We start from the raw sequence: 20540 nt of genomic DNA on the forward strand, positions 1-20540 counted from the left end.
TATCTGCTATGCTCGGTATTTGGAACTTGGGTCCCAAATCCAAACTTGGGTCCATCCACAATGTGGTATAAATTATTCATAAAACTTTATTTTTGATGTCTGTTACAGGGTTTTGGGGGGCAAGGATTCCATTTTTACACTTGTTTTGTTCTAAAATATCAATGAAAGGTCTTTTGAAGCTTATTAGTCGCAAAAATATTACAATGTTGGTAAAAATGGGTGTTTTTTTTTTCTTGCGGTAAGTCAATGGAACAAGAGTTTGAATTAACATTCAGTATACGTTTAAAACGTATAAGATTTAAAACTGCAAGCTGGTTCGAGGTACATCAATGACATCAGCCTAGGCCATATCAGAGCAGATGAGTAGCATATATTCAATAAAGTTATTTGTCAGCTGTGAGCTAATTTAATGCCATATTTTTTTTAAAAACAGTGTAACTGCATATTACTGGCCTACTTAAGTAGAAAGTTTCTCTCTTGCACAAGCAAGTCGCTTTTGTCCAGAACAAATTCTTTTAAAGGAATATTGGACATCCGTCATGCAAGCTGCTTTAATTCTACCCATTGGGCTATATTGATATGTGCTAAAATTTGGCTTACGTGAATTCAACAGCAGTGAAAGTTCTACTTCTCAAACATGTGATGTACTGAATAAACAAAATGAACTGTTGAAAGTTTGTGTATCGTCAGTCCACCCGGTTCAAATTCTGAAGAAATGGTGAATCAATTGTATCCACGTAGAAATTTTCATTTTCAATTCCCGACAAATAAGATCGAATTTTGTGTTCCAAATATCCAACCAGAAAAACAATCTTGTGTTTGATAGAGCCATTAGAAGCAATGAGCTCTTCGTCTTCAGTGTCAGCAATATTCATAAAGTCATCGTCAATATAAATGTTAGAATCGCATTCAACATCACTCAGACAGTTGTGGGGTAGAATCATTCAAAAGAGCAAGAAGGTTCTTGGTTTCAACAGCTGCCTTGATGTCTACAGTATTAATATAGAAATTACCGCCACTACGTTGTCTGGTTTGGCCAAAGAACTTTTCAAACGCTTCATTAGCAAACACACCAGGTAGGACATGACTGGAATTATACTCCCTCAGCTATAACTGTGCAGCCTGAATGTTGGTTCTTGTTGACACAAAAAATGTATCTGCAGTTGTTTTCGTGTCTTTTCATTCGATCATGACCACCTGTCCAGGCTCAAGGGGACACCACGTCAAAATTTTTATCGGCAGCAGTGCAAATTATCGGCAGCAGTGGCCGAGTGGTTAGCGCGTTGGGCTCGCAGTCGAGAGCCTGCATGTTCGACTCCAGCCACCTGCACTTGCTGTTGTTTCTCTGGGCAAGAAACTTTACGATAATTGCCTCTACCCAGTGATCGATTTCGAGCAATGGGTAGTAGGCTACCGTCACCTCCGAGATGACGGTAGTACCAAATTTAAGTCATAAGTAGAGTAGACAGCCGGAAACAGACATTGCCGTCGGCTGCAGCGTGGGTCAGGTGTATGTCGGAAGGCGTACACCGATGCATAGCGCTCAAGTCCGCTTTTCCGCAATGCAGGATAAAGATAAACAAACAAACAAACAAAAACAAACAAAGTTTCTTGAAACTAGTGTAGTCCTTTATCCACGGCTGACGACACTCATCCTGCATGTTCATAGCAGAATAGCTATCCTTGACATTTATCATGTAGAACCAGTCAGTGATGAGCTTTACAAAAATGATAGTGCCATCCAGTGGCGTAATTAAGGAATGCTAGGAATGTGCCGCTCGGGGCGGATTCAGATTTTGCCGCCCCTTCAAGAAAAAGCATGTAAAAATGAAATGCGTTTTTTTATCAGATTATAATCAAAGTCAAAAATCGTAGTCTGAAAGTGCCGCCACCAGACGTGCCGCCCGGGGCGGTCCACCCCTCTCCCGTAGCTACGCCACTGGTGCCATCACTACAAAATCGAGTACCTTTTTCAAAGTGGAAAGGGAAGCCACAGTCTTTTCGTGAAAAATCTGTCAAACAAAAGGAACACTTTTTTTCTGCAAAGGCTTGGGGTAGGCCTATACAGTTGTGTATGTGACCTTTGTTAAACCGATGCTGTTTTACGATCTTCATTGTAAAGTGCTTCAATATCACGCCAGCGTCCAACATGCATTTTCACCTCTTTCATGAAAGAGAGTTCCTTATTGTGCTCAGTTGCAATTTGTGAAAAGCGTTGCAATTAGTTGCAATTCACATTTCCTTGTCATGCTTTCGACGGTTTCAAACTTCGTTACGCTGTTGACCAACTTCTTAATTCAACTGTTTCATCACAAACCATTTATTTGTGCTGCAATTCATTGACAAACATTGCTTGCTCGTTAACTGCAATTGTTGTGGATATTTTCAATAGATTTAGCAATAGTTAGCCATAGTAGCCTACAGTAAGTCATAGTCATGTATGCGCAAATTACGCATAGGCTACTGGTCTTAAGATTTTGGGACCCAAGTTTAAAAACCCGAGATTGCGAGTTACGAGTCCTTCTATTTAAGGTGTCTATGGTTTGACGTTACAAAAGTAAAGGCTTTATGTTTCATCAAAGAACAATTTTTTTTTTTATTAAAGGCAAACTTTCATATAAACCACAAGCGTAATGTAACAATGCAATATTAATCCCAAGCAATTTTATTTACTAAACATTAGACGAAGATTAAACAAAACATATACAAAAAAAGGAATATTTCTACAAGAAACAACAATGATAAATTATTTCACCTTATTGTTGGTGGTTTCCGTTGAAACTTTGCATCGTTGGCTTCTAGTTTTATAAAATGTCCTTTCTTATCAACTTATAAATCATTGTCGTTTGCTGAATGCATTTAGTTCAGAAACATAGCATTATTTAACCATTATTTTTAAAACTTGTTTGGCTTTGTTATATTAAAATTTATGTATATATTGCTTTGTTTTAGCTGACTGAAAATTGTTAATTAAAATCATTTGTTTCTTCTTCAACTGAGTGATTATGCTTGATCAGCTGCGAACTCCGGCCATTTGTTTTGCAATTTGTTTGATGTCGTGAAAGTATTTCATGTTTTACCGTCATTTTGCTTGTTCGCCTTCCACCATCCTAGTCAACATTACATTTTGCATAGAGTACTCTCCTTAGTGCCGAAGGCTTAGTACAATGAGAACCTTATCTTCTCATACACGACACTTGAATCAAGTATGAGACCCCCCTTTACCTTTTACTTTTTGAGATGTGTTCTGACAAAATTTTTACAATTGAACTGAGTCGAATGAAAATACATTGAGTTGTATTTAAAAAAAGAAGATTTTTAGTTTTATGTTTGTTTTTTTAGATAGTATACCAGCCGATTGGTGAAAGTTGTGTTTACATGAACTCCAAAATAATTGAAGAGAAATGTGATGAAAAAGATAGTCTAGCAGAGGTGAATGAGAATTCGACTAAGATATCCCCATTCTGCACTGCCACCTTCGACCTCTCTTGTCAACGTAAGTTCTTGGGGTGAAACTTAAAACCACGATCATTGCCCAGTTTAAATTGTTTGAAGTGCTTCAAATTGATGCCTACTGCATAAGCATATACACTCTTTTTAAATCAAGTCGAAATTTAGAAACGTTTAAACAAAAGCATTGGCTTAAAAATTAAATAAGTTATTGCAAGTTTGTTAAGCGAAATCAAGCAACACTTACAATTAGGATCGTAAAACAATAAAAACAAAAATGCAAACATTTTGGATTTACATAACTATACTGCCTATGTCAGGCATCTGAAAAACTAGTTAGTACCAGTAAGTATGGTACCTAGTCTTCTTCTTCTTTATTGTCGCACTTGATTCCAAGCATTGACTGCCTCGTGTATGAAAAGTTTCCAGGATTCTCTGTTGTTTGCTTTGTGTATTAGGTGTATGTTGGTGTTAGTTTTGTCGGTTTGTTGGTTTAAGTATGTTAATCTTTGTCTGCCTTGGGCACGCTTCCCTTCAATTTTGCCTGTGAGAGAGAGATGTTCTAACTTTCCTTTTCGCAGCACGTGTCCTAAAAATTGAAGTTGTTTTTCTTTGATATTTTTTAGAAGATTGTTTGTTTGTTTGACTTGATTTAAAACAGTTTGGTTGCTTTTTCTGTCAGTCCAGGAAATCCTCTGCATTTTTCGGAATGCCCACATTTCAAACCCACTTATTCTTTTATTAATTGATTTGGTAATTGTCCAGGTTTCTGAATTATATTTAAAAATTGGATAAATGTAACACTTCAATACTCTGAATCTGGTTGTGAAAGATATGTTCTTGTTGCATAATATTGTTTTCATTTGCTGGAAAGAGGCTTTTGCTTGAGCAATACGTATATTGAACTCCTTATCATCTTTGGCGTCCCAATTTATTGTTGTTCCAAGATATCGGAAACTTTTTACTTGTTTTATAGTTGTTCCATTCATTTTAATTTGACAGATTGGAATTTCACTCTCTTTTTTCTTTGTGATTACCATCGTTTCCGTTTTCTTTTCATTCATTTCCATTCCAAATTCTTTACTTCTTTCATTTACTTTGTTCAACAAATTTTGTAGTTTTGCTTCCGAATCAGCCACCAAGACAGTGTCATTAGCATACCTCAGGTTATTAAAGTTACTTCCCCCAACATTTACGCCAGCTTCATCATCAAGACATCGAAGGATGATCTCACTGTATAATGAAAAAAGGCTTGGATCAAAGTAAAGGTTTTGAATAATACGTAGATCCTTGTCGTCAATTCCAATGTTATCTAGCATCTCCAGTAATTTGGTATGTTTTACTCGGTCGAAAGCTTTCTTATAATCAATGAATGCGATGTACAAATCTTTCTTCATTTCAATTGATCTTTGAGCGATATTTTTTAATACAAATACAGCATTTCTTGTGCCGCGGTCTGGCATGAATCCGTACTGTTCTTCAGCAATTTCATCGTTGATTTGTTCTTGATCCGGTTCATGACAATGCGTAGTAAAATTTTTGTAATATGTGATGTCAAGCTGATTGTGCGGTGATTTTCACATTCCTTTGCTCCCGGTTTTTTAGGTAATGCTATAAAAATTGATTTGTTCATGTCGGTAGGCATCTCTCCTGAATCATATATGTTATTGAAGAGTTCATGCAATGCATCCACACCTACATGTTCCAGTGTTTTTAGCATCTCAGTACTGATCTTGTCTGGTCCCACAGCCTTATTTAATTTTGTTTGTTTTATGGCATGTTCAATTTCAATTTTTAGAATATTTGGTCCTGACAATGGTTCACTGAATTTGAAAGGTTTTACAGTTCGATCTGGATCGTCATATAAATCAGATAAATACTCTTGCCACCTTTTCTGTATTTCATTTTCTTCCATTAGTATTTCACCTGTTTTACTCTTCAAAAATCCTGACTTTGACGTAGTATTGTGCTTTGCAGTTAACGTTTTGATTCGTTGATGTGTTTCTTTTGGGCTGAGATTATACAATTTTTCGATTGATGTGCACTCGTCATTCAAGTATTTTTCACAGGCTTTGATACATGCTTTCTTTATTTGTTTGTTCAGCTTTTGGTATTCACTTTTATTGCGTTTCTTTTGTCTTCTTTCTTCCATCATCTCTAAGATTTCTTCTGTCATCCAGTTTTTATGCCGTTGGTAATTCATTTTAGGAACTATTTCATTGGCTTTATTAATCGAATCTTTGATAATGTTAAAATGTTCTTCCGTGGTCGTCGTTGCAGTTTTGTTTTCGGTATTCCTACTTGTCATTTGCATTGTGAAAGCTTGTTGGAATTTCTCTTTAATGGTTTTGTCTTCTCTACATGCGTTCCAGTTGAAGTGGATAGGTTTTTTGTTCCTTTTTTGTTTTTGTAGTCTTAATCTGAATTTTGCAACAACAGGATTGTGATCACTATCGCAGTCTGCCGATGGGAATGCATTTATATCTAAAATCGATGTTCTAAATTTCTGTGGTACGATGACGTAGTCAATTTAATTACGTGTTTGGTCATTTGGGCTTTTCCACGTCCAAAGTTTCCTGGGATATTTTTCGAAGCAAGTGTTTGTTATGCATAATTTATTTTCTTGGCACCATTCAATTAAGGTTGTCCTTCTCTCATTTTGTTGACCGAGTCCGAATTTTCCTATACACTTTTGATCAGTATCGATTTTGCCGACTTTCGCATTAAAGTCTCCCATAATTATTTCCAACTCATTATGTTTACATTCTTTCAAGACTTCATTCATATCGTTGTAGAAACAAGTGATCTCCTCATCTGTAGAATCTGAAGTTGGCGCATAAACTTGTATTATACAAAGATTTTGGTGTACATTTTTTATTTTAACTATCAAAATTCTGTCAGAAACCGCAAAGAATCCCATAATATTGTTTGCAAATTCAGGATTAATTATAACTCCTACTCCCCTTGAGTGCTTATTGTTTCCAGAATACATAATTGTGTAGCCATCTTTATTTATTCGTCCGCTGTTATTCCACCTCATCTCTGATATGCCTAAGATTTTGATATCCATTCTTTTCATTTCTTTAATGATGTTGTCTAATTTTCTTTTCTGATACAATGTTCGGACGTTCCATGTTGCAATCTTAAAAGTTTTCTTCTTCCATTGTTTTCGAATATTTTGCTTCTGTTGTTGGTTTGCAGTAGCTTTTTGACGGTCCGGTCTGACCTGCAAACCATCAGAATTCGGACCGAGCGAGGAACCTTCTTTGAGAGATAGGCCCCCTTCACGCTGTTTAACTTTATTCTTTCATGTAAACTTTTCATCGAGGTATATGTGGCCAAGAGTTTACTGTAGTAGGTCGGCCAGTCCTGATCTACAGTGCCCCACCATCTTGGCTGCTTCGGGTGAATCCTCAGCATTACTAGTTCCGCCACGTAGAGGCGATGGTGTTGGACTTCAGGAACCTAGTCTAGTAACCCTAAATGAATAGCCTAGGTAAATTAGTCTAAACCTCAAAAAATAATAGAATATTTCAATTATCTTGCTACATAAAAAGTAAGCTCTTTTACATGACCTATATGCATTGATCAATAGGCTACACTTTGTTTGACTCAATATACCAGTAGCTTGGTATCATATGTACTGCCCAGTCTAAGGATCTGGACTTAGAATTCATTTCTGAATCTGAATTCTGAACTTCAAGTTTTTTTCACACTGGTTGGTGTTTTGATTTTTTAAGAATTTGACGGGGAAATGGGTTAAAAATCGTTTTTTTGGGTTTAAAATTGAAGCAACCTGTCAGCCCCCCAGATTGGCAACACATTTGGATTTTTGGGGCATTGTGACGTCATGTGACGTTAAATTACATCACAATTGCACGAGCTAATTCGTTTACGGCAGCATAACTGTTAAAGTTTACTCTTCAGGGAAACTTTCCTAGAAAGGTTTTTAAAAATAGAATTTTCTTATTGAAGAAAATTTTGAGACGTTGAATTTTCGACTTTCATTTTTCGAACTTTTGAATTCTGTAGCAGTAAGACCATAGGGATTTTGTTTATTACTATTGTATAGAAATAACACTGAGATAATTGAAGTATCTGAATAGTTCATTAATTTGATTTATTATTCTTACATTATGATTTTTATGTTGCAGTGCCTGGATTTGCCAAATGCTATAATGTGAAGTGGTTTCAAAATTCAACTTTATTGGATGAGTCCGATTCCAGTACAGAAAACAATACAATATCAATACAAACGGCAAGTTTTATCTGAAAATCGTCTAAAGCTGATTTTTGCATCTTATTACAGAAACGAAACAAATAGTGATGTAGATTTAGGTAGATGTAAAACTTAAACAGACATTACTCAACAACAACACTAGATTTAACATTATAAAAAAAAGAAATAAGCAAACGTTTTCGGCAAGTCATACAATCTTTCTTCAAGTCTATAGGAAAAATTATTTTAAAAAAATATGGTCAATTGCCACCACGTTGACTGGGGCTACAACACCACCAACAGCGATGGAAAAAGCCTGGCCTCATGGTCAGCCAATAATAACCTCACCCTACTGCACGATCCCAAGGGTGCAGCGAGCTTCTTTTCCGGGCGCTGGAACACTGGTGCAAGCCCCTATCTGGCTGGAAGGATCGCTGGACGGAAGCTGTTGAATTAATCGACTTCACGCACTCCAGCCGCATAGCATGGAGTACATTGAACAACCTAACTGGCAGATCACGTGCCTCTCGTCAACAATGTCCCGTTTCAGCAAATTCCATTGCTTCACAACTCGTGGAGAACAGAAAATATAAATCGAGAGACCGTGAATCAGACAGATCTGTCTTACAAGAAATGACGGACCTCTGGAGGGTAACAACCCCAGACGGGGACAACATCTCAGGTGAGTTCACCCCGGAGAAATTGTCCCCCGCCCTCCACCACATAAAGCCAGGTAAAGCCTCGGGCCCTAACCACCTATGCCGGAGTTGATACTCCATGCTGCTGCCTCCTTAAAGTCCTGGTTAAAAGACTTCCTTTCATGCTGTTTGCGCCACCGGAGAATTCCCAGAATCTGGAGATGAGCCCTTGTGGCAGTTCCTACCGAAGAGGTATTGCCCAATCTCACTTCTATGCATCCCCTTCAAGATCCTCGAGAGACTCATCTACGCCCGTGTCAAACCAATAATAGATTCGCAGCTCTCCCGTGAACAAGCTGGCTTCTGACACGTACGATCAACCGTAGATCAGGTCACACTTATGGCCCAAGATTTTGAGAACAATTTTTCGGCTAAGAAGAAGGCTGGCGCCGTGTTGGTTGATCTCACGGCTGCCTATGATATCGTATGGCATAGCGGCTTTACCTGAAAGTTACTTCGTCTGCTCCCTGACAGACACATGGTCCATATGATGATGGAACTTGTGCAAAACTGCAGTTTTACCCTCACAAACGGTAGCGGTTGTCGAAGCAGACTACGCTGACTCAAAAACGGCGTCCCGCAGGGCTCAGTCGTGGCTCCTCTCCTGTTCAACATATACTGTACACCTACGGCTTGCAACCCATCATCTCCAGGAAATATGCTTACGCAGACGAATTGGCACTCCTGCACTCAGCGGGAAATTGGCAGTCAGTGGAGAGGAATTTCAGACAAGATATGCAAACACTATCAGCATACCTCCAGAAATGGAAGCTACAGCTTAGCAAGATAAAAACAGTGTCGGCGGCTTTCCACCTTAACAACCGGGGGAAGGGGCAGCGTGAGATAAAAATCAACATTGATGGGGAACGCCTGCCCTACTGTGCCGAACCTACTTATCTCGGCAAAACCCTGGACAGGTCACTCACGTACCGCCGACACTTGGATCACTGCGCAAAAAATTATCTACACGCGTCGCACTTTTGAGGCAATTGGCGGGTTTCGGCTGGGGAGCTGGTGCCAAAACTCTTCGTTCGGCTACTCTAGCCTTCGTTCATTCCACCGCTGAGTACTGCGCACCAGTCTGGTGCCGTAGTTCTCACACCTACCACAATGATACCACAATCAACGATGCACTGCGTACTGTGACTGGATTCCTGCGTCCCACTTCGACGGACTACCTATCCATCCTAGCAAACATCCAACCCGCTGAGCTACGTCGTAAAGGAGCCACGATTTCTTTCGCGCGCCGCGCTTTGAACCCCGGCCTATAAAGCAGCAGCTGAAATCAAGACGCGCCCCTTTGTGCCTTCCTCACAAAAACTACTTGAGAACGCAGAAGCACCTGGTTTAAGTAGCTAACTGCTCTTGGCTGATGCTGAGCTGCGTCGGAGTCTGCCTCGCTTTCTGACCTAGTCTTATTCTGAAACGATCCCTGTTCCATATCTAGCAATTGAGGTTTTAGCACCTGGTTTAAGTGTAGAACACAGGACGAACCACATGTTGAACACGATGTGGCAAAACCACACCTCCACGCTCCGTGACTTCATACCCGACGCCGATCCCCGTCCACCGGGGATGTCCCTCGCAAGGCTTGCGTGGGTCGGGCTTAACCGCCTGTGAACTGGCGTCGGCCACTTTTGTTCGGACATGCACAAGTGGGGCCTGGCTCCTTCATCAGAATTCGAGTGTGGTGCCACTGAACAGACCGCAGACCATGTCATCCACCACTGCCTAAGCCACCGGCCTCCAAACAGTGCGCATGGTCTGAGGGTTCTGGACGACGAGACTGTTGAGTGGCTAATGATTTCTTGCCCTCCAAGCTATCCTGGAAAGGTCTGCTCATTCACCAATGACAAAAAATAATAACTGAACAATTACTCAACACAACGGGCAAGTATTTGAGAGGTAAACTTAATTGTTCAGAGAAGAACTCAAGCACATTACGCAAGATGGACAGAAGCACAATACAATTTTTTTTCGCGCAACGCCCAGAGTTCAAGATGGATACCACTGCATCTTGCAGGTTTACAATTTTCCAAATAAAAAAAATGGATTTGTCACCTGAGATAGTGGCACAAAGCAAAAATACCAGAAGCACAACACGTGCCAATTCAATCAAAAACGGTTAAAAGATTGTAGGCTTCGCCAGCAAATAATTGCCTGTTGAGCCCTGGGTTGAAAGATTGAATGATCAATGCCTCGTGATTCGTGAATCTTGGTGTCGAACTCGGACAAACACTTACGAATAATAACTCGGACAAACATTTTAAATTTTTTCAAGTGAATAGGCCTATTCGTTTATGAAACAAGCAACAATTGCTTAAATACTGTGTTGCTTTGCACATCCTTCAATAATTAATTCAAATAAATCTGAAAGCCATGACAATTTATTGATAATAATGACAAAAAATAAGAAAAAGGAAGTTGTTTAAATTTACGATCATTTTTGATTTAGTAACAAGTTATTGTACAACCTTTTTTTACTCATGCGTAGGTTCGTTTTGATGATGTTACACATACCGACTTCCATTGTCGAGTCTTCAGGCATGAGAAGGTCGTTTTAGAAAGACACTATGACGTTTGTTTTAAAGGTAATAGGCTATATGGACAATTTCTATGAAGTTTTTTACTTAATTTATATTATTTTCTCTCTTGGGCACCAACATGCAAACCCTCTTTGTGTACTGATTCTATTCTGTATGACGATTATGCCTAACCTTTGTAGGGCTTTGGCTGTCTGAATGCTGTCTTTTGGTTATTAAAAGGATAATTTAGTCTGTCTAGTCTAAGGGTATGGTTAGGCTAACTACAAAAATTAAACAAGTTAAATGTAAAATTAAATATATTTATTATTAATCAATTTTACAAGTTCTTATTCGGGAAATTGAAAAGTACTTAGGCTACTCTGTCTCTAACCAATTTAGTTTGATCTCTGCTTTAAATATGAGCATTTTTCACTTATCCGCTTATTTCATAATATGGTGCCTTTTTATCAGTAATAGCCTATTGTGAGAATTATGAAGCGAAACCGGTTACACAATTATATCGCTTCAGAATACGAATGTGGTGAGCTAAATTCTGTGAGAGTGGCATTTGTGGGGAAGCGTGACTTAGATTCCGTGAGAGCAGAATTTAGGTTTTGAATTTTCACAGTTGAATTGCATTTTCAAATTTAGTTCTTATGGGTTTCTGCCAAACGTTATAATAATTTGAATTTGTTAGTTTAAACATGGTACATGTTACACCTTCATACAGTAACATTGACAAATAGTTTGAGGGGTAATTTTCAATCCTAGACTGGGTTCATTGTAAGGCCCTGAAACTTTTTAAGGAGGCCTGAGTATGAAAAATACATCGCGTATTCTTTGGAGTTTTATTCAGTTTTTTTTAGAATATTGTATTGTTTCTTTTTTGGCTTGTTTGGGAATTTTTGGCTTCTCATTGGTACAGGGCTCAAATCATTCTCTCAATGGCCTTTTCTTGTATCATTGTTGCTTATCAAACATTGTGTACAAATATGACTTGGAACAGACGTGTTTGACCGACTCTGATATAGAATATAAAGTGAATCGTTTTCTTATTTCTAGGTCATAAGAATGACGACAAGATTGGGTTAAAAGAATCTTCACCGGTTGTGGAAGCACAGCTAGGGTCAAGTGTAACGTTGTTATGTAATGGAAATGGTGGTGAAAGCCGGATATATTGGAGAAAAACAATGTGAGGATAACAATATAATTTTGGTAGAGAGGTGATTTTTTTTAACCATAGACAAATAAAACCTATTAATTACACGACATTGAACATAATAACATGAAAATAAACTAAAATTTACAAACGTTTTCGGCCACACTCACGTTAGCCCTTGTCAAGTAACCAATTGACTGATGTTCTTCATAAATTGAAATTACAAAACTGATCTACATACACAAAAATCGAAAAAAAGAAACGCATAAGAATGAAACGGCAAAGCAAAGGAGAGACAAAATCACATGACGCTTAATTGCCTAGGAAAAAGCACAAATCAATGATGCAAAATTACGTGAAAAAATTTTGCAGATAGAAGGCGCCTGCGACAAACAGCTGCCTATGAGGCGAAAATTGCACGATTTTATGAGAAAACCTCATGCATTTTAGTATCAACTTCGGTGAAGCATTAACGTACAATTCTAAAAGACTCCAGGGATGATCTATTGCTTAAACAAGCTTGACAATCGTGTATATGATCTTTAATAGCACTTTTATCTGTTGAGAGCAGTTAAATCCAAATGCTCTCCCACTCTTGTAGCCAAATGTCGCGTGGACATACGGTACCAATGTAGGCTATGTATAGTGCGCGTCGGGCGAAAAGGTGAACTTGTACAGGACATTTGAACACAGAAAGAAGGTAGTTTCAGATTTAAGCTGAAAATAATAACCAACTTTAAATGTTTTATACACGGGAATAATATCACTGTTGAACTTCAATTTAATAAAACTGGACACATTCTTGACAAAACGTTTGGATTCTTTACCAATAATGAAGTAATGATTGATTGCTTATAAAATCTTGCAATCCTCGCCTCAACAGGCAGCTATTTGTCGCAGACGCCTTCCATCTGCTAAACGTCTTCACGTAATTTTGCGTCATTGATTGGTGTTTTTCCTAGGCAATTAAGCGTGATGTGATTTTTACCTCTCCTCTGCTTTGCCGTTTCATTCTTATGCGTTTCTTTTTTTCGATTTTTGTGTATGTAGATCAGTTTTGTAATTTCAATCTAGGAAGAAGATCAGCCAGTTGGTTACTTGAAAAGGGCTAACATGAGTATGGCCGAAAACGTTTGTAATTTTTATTTTATTTTCATGTTATTATGTTAAATGCCGTATAGTTGATAGGTTTTATTTGTCTAGGATAACAATAAGCAGGGAAACACAGATGTGTGCATTTGCTAAACAAAGCTAAACAAATCTCTCATGTATCTGATAACCTGGAAGTAAGAATCGCTTTGAAGATGAAAATGCGTGAGATATATTCTTAGGAATACTCCATTTTTGCAACCTAGTAGGCTATATGATGACGGAAGTTTTGTCAGAAAAGTTTTATTAAAATCATGACGCATAATAAGGCCACTTGGTTCGAATTGAAGCATCAAACAAATCAACGCTTTTCAACGCTGTTTCTTTTCTGAAACCTTTCAGAACAGCTGCTAGCATTTCATACATCCTCATAAATTGTGATTGACGTAGCCATTTGCAAGCATTTCAGCACTCTGGCATTTTTAAGTTTCAGTCATTAGATGTCTTGTTTATGCATCCAACAGCAGCATGGTGTATTCTTAGAAACTTTGGCACTCCCATACAAACCTACAACTTGTTGTGGACCCCTATGCATCCCAGACGACACTATGCACCCTGATGGAAAAGCGCTGCCTTAAACTACAAATTTTAGTTTTGAAACAGGATCATGATTTCTGGTTGTATCGATTTTAAAAATTTCATTGTCCATGCTGTGTAGGCTGCAATATCTATGACGCGGATCTGATTGGTATATTTTGTCATAAACTTGAATTTGCAATTTATAGAAGAAAAAACAACTTAAAAAGTAAATAAGAAAAGCTGAGAAATAACAATTGTAAAACATTATGATCAATGGTATTGGTTTAGAATTAGAACTTGCTGTCCCACTTTGCGTCTCTATATGCTGGAAGGTTTACTTGACATTGCACAGTAGCGCCATCTGGGGTATAGGATTACGTATGCACTCGGAATGATTTTTAGGGTAAAAAAGCTTTTCAGGGAATGGGAATGGAAGAAAACTTTGAGTTGGTGGCGTAACTAACCAGTGAATATTATAGACATCCGCGGCGGTAGGTTCGTGGAAGCGGCAATGGCAGAAGCTATAATTGATCAATAAGTTTACTGATTAAAACATTTAGTATTTGTCATAAATTCATGTCCATTGCTGCAAACTTGAGCAATGAGACAAATAAACAAATTTCAGAGTGACGACACAGATTTTTATGATCTATCACTGGACAACAGCCAATTTGCTGTTGAAACGAATGAGGTCAATCTTGGATAATTTGGGGTCGCTGATCACGAATATCAACTTGAAATTTGTTGATTAGCTCTAATTTTTGAGATATGGCACCTTGCCAAAATGTGCTTTACTTGCTGACGCGGAAAGCAATGTGCGTTTTTCTGTTGTAGGTAGATGAGGTAGTCTAGGTGGATGACATGTCTAATTCATATTATTTTTATTTTGACATATGTTTGAGTTGGATCGTTTTGCTTCTTTTGTTAAAACTTCATGTATTTAGCCTGAACTGCTCTTTCTGCAGATGTCTCGTAAGTACATAAACAAAGCAGACAATTTCTGCTACATTTGCGATGAAATAACTTTTTCTTACAAAAGCGAAGTATAACGGCTGTGGTCAGGAAAGCATACCACTTGTATTTTGGATGCTATTAAGTTGGTGATCAGAGTAAAAGTTGGGCCCCTCACATATGCTGTAACTCCTGTGGTGTAAATCGTCGGCAATGGCTAAACGGAAAAAAAAAATGTATGGCCTTTGCTGTTCCAATGGTTTGGAGAGAACCACTTTAGCGATGGCTACTTTTGCATGACCGCCCCCCGGTTTGTAAAGGTTTTCAGAGAAAGAAGAAGCAGAGTATTCAATACCCAAATATTCCATCAGGAATTCTTCCAGTACCGCATGGAGAATTACTTTCTGTTCCTCCTGAGGCACCTCAAGAATTCACACTGGATTCAGATGATGAAGAAAGTGTAAGTTCTGTGAGTAGTGGTGGATTCCCAATGTCACAGTAATCATACGTTGAAACATTATCTTTCAAGGAACCACACCTTATAACTCAAAATGAGTTGCACGATCTTATCCGGGATTTGGAACTACCCAAAGTTAAATCAGAAATTTTGGGCTCTAAACTTCGGCAATGGAATCTTCTGGCAGAAGACGTAAGGATATCCAAATACCGGAACCGGCAACAAGAGCTAGAATCTTTCTTTTTAGCAGAAGGTGATCTTGTAGCATGCAGCAAAGTAAGTGAATTAATGGCAGCCTTGAATATTAGTTATGATCCACCTGAATGGAGGTTGTTCATCGATTCATCTAAGACAAGTCTTAAGGCCGTTTTACTGCATAATGGAAACACCATGCCACCAATCCCAGTGGGTTACGCAGTTAGTATGAAGGAGACATATGACAACATAAAGCAACTTCTAAGATGCATAAAGTATGACCAACATCAATGGCAGCTGTGTGGTGACTTAAAGGTAGTAGCTCTTGTCATGGGTCTGCAGCTAGGTTATACTACGTACTGCTGTTTTCTTTGTGAATGGGATAGTCGAGCGAAAGATTCCCACTATATCAAGAAAAACTGGCCTCTCCGTCAATCATTGACTCCAGGGGAGAATAACGTTCTACATCCACCACTTGTTGAATCAAATAAGATTTTGTTGTCACCGTTGCACATAAAACTGGGTTTAGTGAAGAACTTCGTCAAGGCAATGGACAAAGCAGGAGCTGGTTTCATGTACCTCGGCAAAAAATTTCCCCGAATGAGCGAAACGAAAATAAAGGAAGGTGCGTTTATAAGTCCCCAGTTAAGGCACCTTCTCGAAGACGGTGAATTTGATCAAGTGTTATTTGGCAAAGAGAAAATTGCATGGGAAGCGTTTAAGTTGCTGGCCACAAAATTCTTGGGAAACGAAAGAGCTGACAACTGCACGGAATTGGTGTTCAATCTCATTAAAGCATACAGATGCATGGGGTGCAAAATGTCCTGAAGATACATCTTTAGGACTCGCACCTGGATTTTTTTCTACTAAAGTGTGGAGAAGTTAGTAATGAGCATGGTGAGCGATTTCACCAATGTATATATGCAATGGAAAAGAGGTACCAGGGAAAACAGAATCAATCAATGCTTGCTGAGTTTTGCTGAATGATATCTAGGGATGCTCCATTAACTATGTACAGGGAACAGGTCAAAAGGAGAAGAACAGATAACATAGATTAGAAATTTATATTTGAAAAGTGACAATTGTTTGTTGCATAATTATGCTATGCTGAAATATAAACGCATGCAATTATTACACTGTTTGTAGATTGTTTCTGTTGTGTTCAATAAGGTGCACCTAGGCTTGTCATATGTATTGTAGATCCACATACAAAACTAATTTTTTTTTTATCTTTTAAACTAGAGCTAATCACCAATTTTAACCAACATTTTTGCATTCAGCGTCCAAAAATGCATAAGAATCAATTGTTTTCTTATCGGAAGCAAACAAATTTTGAAAAATTGTTGAACAGTGAGTCATAGTAGAAATCCTCTGATTGGCACAGCACCCAAATCATCCTCTCAACGGCCCTGGCAAAATATGTTCTGCTATAGCATGTATACTCAGCTCGTTATATTGTAGCCAAACTAACTCTGGAAATTGTTTTCAGAAAAAAATCCCCTGACGACATATTGTGCTCCCTGATACTTGGAGTGCAACAGAATTACCAGTCTACTAAAGGAAAGTATGATTGCTCAATGTGAGTGGATCAACTGTGGAAAGATTGTCTGACTTGAGAAAGCCTGTTGTAAAATTATAACCTGGCACTTGGGGCTACGTTTAGAAGTTACAATTTTCATCACTGTTGGCTGTTTTTATGATCGTGTTTTTATTTCATTTGTTTATATGCATTGTTGTGTCCAAACATTCTTCAAGAAATTGCTGCTTGCTAAACTTTGTGAAAACTGTTTGATTGCATCTTAGGTAAAAATAAAACTAGTTATTTTTTATCTAATTTTAAAAGTTTTTTTATTTTTATTTGTAGGAGCTTCACTGCTGATGAATCGTATTCAAAATGTCAAACCCCTGAAAGCTGCAGGAACAAATTCACTGTCCGTTTCAACACCACATTACACATCAAGTATGCTTTTTTTTTCAACATGAAGTTCCGTTCAGCTCTGCAGGCCATAGCCCTAAGAAGGGCCGTAGACATGTCTCTAGAGCAGCATAGTGTTCATAATCATGAAAGAAATCAAGGGATATAGTTGAAGGGGCGCCACTCCTCAATTGACGACACGCCTTTAAGTGTCTTGCCAACAAAGCCACATGCTCTTGACCGGTGTCGAACCGGCAGGCTTTCCAACGTCAAACTATAGCTCTCACCACTCGGCTATGCAGGTTGAGGTTTTTCTGATAGCCATCATTTGGATCAATAGATTATTAGGTTTCGTACTGACACATTTCTATATTTCCTGTTTCGTTAAATGTATTTTTGAAGTATTTTAATATTTGTAAAGGCACAGTCCATCCCGGGACATATATTAGCAGCACTGATTATTGTGACAACACCAAGAAAACATAATAAAACAATTATTTAAACATTGAAACCAAACTCACTATGCGAAAGTATAGCATTACAGCTTACCTGGAGTCTATCAACGTTTAAGAAATGTTAAAACCTTAACTTTTTATTACTGTATGCGACGATTTCACCATTAGATTTTGTCACAAAAACAGCCATAAGAATTACAGACACGGTGCGAAATGGAATCGAATACCGGGTTTCATGATCCGTTGTGATCACAAGAGGCAAACTGCAATTACCTATGTAAAGAATAACTATGGTGCTCGCTTACAATTTATCACAATTCTTGAAGTGAGTCAATGCTTTACCACTTCACCAACGAATTGCAGTAATGTGGGTAAAGATGACCTTGGTAATTACACCTGCGTTACTACCGGTGGGACGGAATTTGGAAGCATGTCGCTAGAAGAAATGCCTAGTCGACCCCCTGTAACATTTGCTGCTACGACTTTAGCATTTTTAGCAGGTAAGCTAATTTGTGCAAAAAATTACTTTTGTCCAGATTGAGATATATTTCGAAAAACTGTCTTCATTGACTTCACTATATTTAGTGTGGCATATTCTATTGCATTCTTTATCCAAAGCAGTGTTTCCCAACCTTTTCTGAGCCGTTACCCAAATAAACGTAGCGAGTATAGCACATCACCCTCAATATTCACTTCGTAAAAGAACTTAACCATTATGCTGATAGTTATACCATTTTATTCATTGCTTTTCAGTAAGTTTTAAGAAACAATCACGGCAAGAAAAAAAATATCGTTTTTAGTGTGTTCTAGTCCAATTCCGCGGGAACACCGCGGAACTGGCAACTGTGGTAACTAGCCTAGTGGAATACTATATGCCAGGGGTCACCAAATGGTGGCCCGCGGGCCGCATGCGGCCCGCCACGCTGTATCGCTGCGGCCCCCGGAAGGTATCAGCGTACAAGTATAACAAAAAATACTTTTCTTGAGGAGTTAATGAGCACGAAGGCAAAAAATACTTTCCGGGAAGCATATTTTCGCTTTGCATACGATTCCGCCGACGGACCAATCAGATTGTAGTTCTAGGTGGGGGTTGCTTAAAGTTATTCCAATGCGATGTCCAGCCACACTGTCCCAGTGGTTGATTAAAACGTCTGTTTTCGAATTTCGAAATTGTCAGTGAGCATAGGGTTGCTTATTTCAAGTTTGCAAATGTCATGTAAACACTAGTGTGCGTTTCACCGTTATTGTGTTTCACGAGCAGTATTTACTTTATGCAAGTTTTTGTTAGCAAAATAGGTCGGTGTGCCAACTCAATTTATAATAAATTGGCAAAATATTATATATAAATTTAAAGACTTTTTCTGATTGTAGCCTATTATGAAAATATTTAGCTTAGTACTGCAAAACGTTTTTTTTTTTTAAGAAACATGGAACGCTTCACGATTTTGCGTGTCATCCTTGCGCGGGGCCATGCTAATCTTCTCTGTATCGTTCCAATTTTAGTATATGTTCTGCCGAAGCAAGTAGCCTACTGCAAAATGTTGTTAATCAAAAATTCTTGCCATGCTGATAAGCACCGTAAGTGAGAGTTGTCAATAATAAAAGAAAGACAGTTTTATAGACTCTAACAAAAAGGATGAAAATCAACTCATTGCTTTTTTAGAGGGAAGACTGTTCATGAATTACGATAGAATTACGATTTTTCGGTGATTTCCACAAGCGTTTGTTTCATGGTATCTGGTTTCTTTTTCCCTGTTATTGGAGCCTATTTTTCGCTGATATGTTTGCAGGTCACTATTGTTGCCTGCATTGCGATGTGTCAAACATTTCCTTGTTTACTGAAATTGTTAATTGCAAGACATCTTTTGTGAAGCTAAGTAACAACACCACTCTTGCTTGGCGATGAATATTCTGATGAAACCGCTCGCCTCGCGATAAGTGCACAAAACAAGTGGCCTCGTTTATTAGGAATAGGCATTGTTAAAAAAGTCAAAAGCGTTGTAAAAGGAGCTTGGTCTGGCAGTAGCGTTGTTCGATTAACTTTGTTGCTGCGGTATTCTAACATAAGTATGAACAACATGTAACGCTGGATACTGGGTACGAAATGCGTTCTTATCTAGCATAAGCGTCAACCTACCTAACATTTTATTAGTGCGGCCCGCCACAGCTCTCCTTAGTGCCAAAGTGGCCCGCATGCGAAAAACGTTGGTGACCCCTGCTATATGCCACAAAACTACAAAATGCGTTGCGACGTCACAAACAAAAGCCTTTGCAGCCTTTTGTATGAGCTGCCACTGGTGGCAGCCATCGTTTCTTACTGCAACCATTGTTTGCTACTAAAATTTGTTTGCAGTGATCGCTCGTAATGATCGAAGAACAGCATTTATTTTTTAGCGTGATAGTGGTGCTGCGTTACCCCCAAAACTATTGCATATTCCCCTCGGGGGTAATTTACCCCCAAGTTGGGAACCACTGATCTAAAGTGATCACACACACACACACCTTTTGACGTCTTGTGATTTTCAGGTGTTTTAATTCTTCTGTTGACAGCTGGCATTGTCATTCACTTGTATAAGACCGAGCTGAAGTTATTTTGGAAGAGGCATCTAGCTGATGTTGAACCAGGTAGCCTATAGTTTACACTTTACAAACTATGAATCTTTTTTTGTCAATCATGTATTTCTGGTCAGCAGTTTTAAGCAATGCTCATCCTTTGATCCTTTCCGATTTTCAGTGTTAACAGTTTATCGGCTGCACAGCAAAGTGGTGAGAGCCCCTGGCCCCTGGCACGACACTCGAAAAAGTGCCGGTTCGACACCGCTCACGAGCATGCAGCTATGTCTTTATC

General features: G+C 38.5%; 1 protein-coding gene and 1 non-coding gene across 2 annotated transcripts in view; one reads left to right on the forward strand and one right to left on the reverse strand.

Annotated features, from left to right (window-relative positions):
* Positions 1–20540, forward strand: part of LOC145786695 (uncharacterized) — a 42978-nt gene that overhangs the window by 15081 nt on the left and 7357 nt on the right. The window contains exons 4-11 of the mRNA XM_082598411.1: positions 3343–3496; positions 7605–7708; positions 10862–10958; positions 11955–12084; positions 16812–16901; positions 17187–17282; positions 18056–18192; positions 20219–20317. Of these exons, the coding sequence (XP_082454537.1) occupies positions 3343–3496; positions 7605–7708; positions 10862–10958; positions 11955–12084; positions 16812–16901; positions 17187–17282; positions 18056–18192; positions 20219–20317 (907 nt within the window). The remainder of the gene's footprint in view (positions 1–3342; positions 3497–7604; positions 7709–10861; positions 10959–11954; positions 12085–16811; positions 16902–17186; positions 17283–18055; positions 18193–20218; positions 20318–20540) is intronic.
* On the reverse strand, positions 19114–19217 carry LOC145787024 (U6 spliceosomal RNA). The gene has a single exon (XR_014291349.1). It is a non-coding gene; the product is annotated as a U6 spliceosomal RNA (small nuclear RNA).

The sequence above is a fragment of the Aplidium turbinatum genome, chromosome 17, assembly GCF_918807975.1.
Source record: "Aplidium turbinatum chromosome 17, kaAplTurb1.1, whole genome shotgun sequence".
NCBI classification, from domain to species: Eukaryota; Metazoa; Chordata; class Ascidiacea; order Aplousobranchia; family Polyclinidae; genus Aplidium; species Aplidium turbinatum.